General features: G+C 53.5%; 1 protein-coding gene across 1 annotated transcript in view; it reads left to right on the top strand.

Annotated features, from left to right (window-relative positions):
• Window positions 1-3: 3 nt before the first annotated feature.
• IFFO1 (intermediate filament family orphan 1) overlaps window positions 4-1,705 on the top strand; it is a gene marked incomplete at its 5' end in the record, with an annotated part of 4,384 nt that continues 2,682 nt past the window's right edge. The window contains 5 exons of the mRNA XM_009698845.1: window positions 4-24; window positions 110-205; window positions 455-595; window positions 1,035-1,043; window positions 1,499-1,683. Coding sequence (XP_009697147.1) covers window positions 4-24; window positions 110-205; window positions 455-595; window positions 1,035-1,043; window positions 1,499-1,683 — 452 coding nt within the window. The remainder of the gene's footprint in view (window positions 25-109; window positions 206-454; window positions 596-1,034; window positions 1,044-1,498; window positions 1,684-1,705) is intronic.

The raw sequence follows: 1,705 nt of genomic DNA, 5'->3' as shown, positions 1-1,705 counted from the left end.
GACCGGGTGGCTGAGCTGCAGGAGGTGAGCACCTCTGTCCCCCCCTTCCCCTGCACCCCAGCTGCCCCGTGCTGACGCTGATTTGCACATCTCCTTCTGCCCGGGGCAGGAAGCCCAGGAGGCTGAAGCCTGCCAGGAGGAGCTGGCCATGAAGGTGGAGCAGCTCAAGGCAGAGCTTGTTGTCTTCAAGGGCCTGATGAGCAATGTGAGTCCCTAACCCCTCTCTGACCCGGCAGCAATGTCCTACCCGAGCGGCGGGGCTGCGTAGAAAAGCAGTTCCTTGGTGGGACACATCCAGCACAGAGGTGGTCTGGCAGGGTTGGTCCAGGGTGCAGTGAGCAAAGTGGATGCAGATGCAGTCCTACAGCACGGGGGGGAAAGCGGGAGCTCTGATTGCCATTTGCCTTGCCTAATCTTCCTCCTTTGTCATCCTCCTGCGGCACCGTGGGTTCAGAACATCACGGAGCTGGACACCAAGATCCAGGAGAAGGCCATGAAGGTGGACATGGACATCTGCCGGCGCATCGACATCACTGCCAAGCTGTGCGACGTGGCACAGCAGCGGAACTGCGAGGACATGATCAAGATGTTTCAGGTGAGAAGCGCCTGCTGCTGCTCCAGGCTCTGGGGAGGAGAGTTGCTGAAGGAGGTAGAAGAGACAACACCAGCCCCCTGCTAGGGGAGACACTTGGTCACCCTCACCCTCGCTCCTTGCGGTCCCTTGCTCTCTGTCTCTCTCAAGAGGACCAGGCGAAAGGGCACGGAGAGGAGGTGGAAAGCTCCAGATGTTGCTTTGGGCATCGAGAGTCCCCTCAACCTCTCACTGACCTGTTGTGTTGGGCCTGGGGACCCCGCAGTGGTAGGGGAGCAGCTGCAGGAGGGAAACGAGTTCCTTGAGTGTCTGTCTCTAATTCCATCTCTCTCCTTCCCCTTCCCCTCTCCGTCATCTTCTCTCTGTCTCTCTTCTCTGTCTCTGTCTCTTTTCTCTTTCTGGATGTCGCTGCCTTTCTGTCTTGCTCTCTTTGTCCCTACAGAAGCAACTGGTTAGTTCCATTCAGTTGGGAAAGTGTACAAATTTTAAACTTTCTATAAGTAAGGTCGGACTGTAAATATTGACATATTTCATCTTTTTCAGACTCTGTCTCTTTTTTCCTGTTTCTGTCACTGTGTTTCCCTGTCTCTGGACTGGGGTGGTGGGCAATTTGAGTTTTTCTGCAGTAAAACCACATTGTTTTTTCTCATCAGATTCATAGATTCCATCTTTAGTTGCTTAGTTTTAATTTTAGAAAAAGCTAAAACCATGTTTTATCCATTGCACCATCTTTAACCTGATCATAATGAGCCCGTCTCTCTTTCTCTCTCGCTTTTCTTCCTTCCTTTCTTTCTTTCTTTCTCTCTTTCTTTCTTTCCCTGCCTTTCTGTCCCTCCACCATTCCTTTCCCCTCCATCTCCTCCCAACTACCTGCTCCTGACCTCGGACCCGGCCTCGTTTCTGTAGTCTCTGCACTTGTCTCCCGTTAAGGTCCCAGCCTCGGTGGGGCGGAAGCGGGAGCGCAAGCAAGTCAGCGATGAAGACACCTCACTGTCGGAGAGCGATGCCTCTCGAAAGCCTGAAGAAGAAGAGGAGGATGAGACCACGGCCATGAGTATCAATGAGGAAATGCAGAGGATGCTGAACCAGCTGTGAGTGTGGCTGCGCTCCGCC

This window comes from Cariama cristata, unplaced genomic scaffold (assembly GCF_000690535.1).
Source record: "Cariama cristata isolate BGI_N322 unplaced genomic scaffold, ASM69053v1 scaffold37264, whole genome shotgun sequence".
Lineage (NCBI taxonomy): Eukaryota > Metazoa > Chordata > Aves > Cariamiformes > Cariamidae > Cariama > Cariama cristata.
This window is presented reverse-complemented; position numbering and strand designations above follow the sequence as displayed.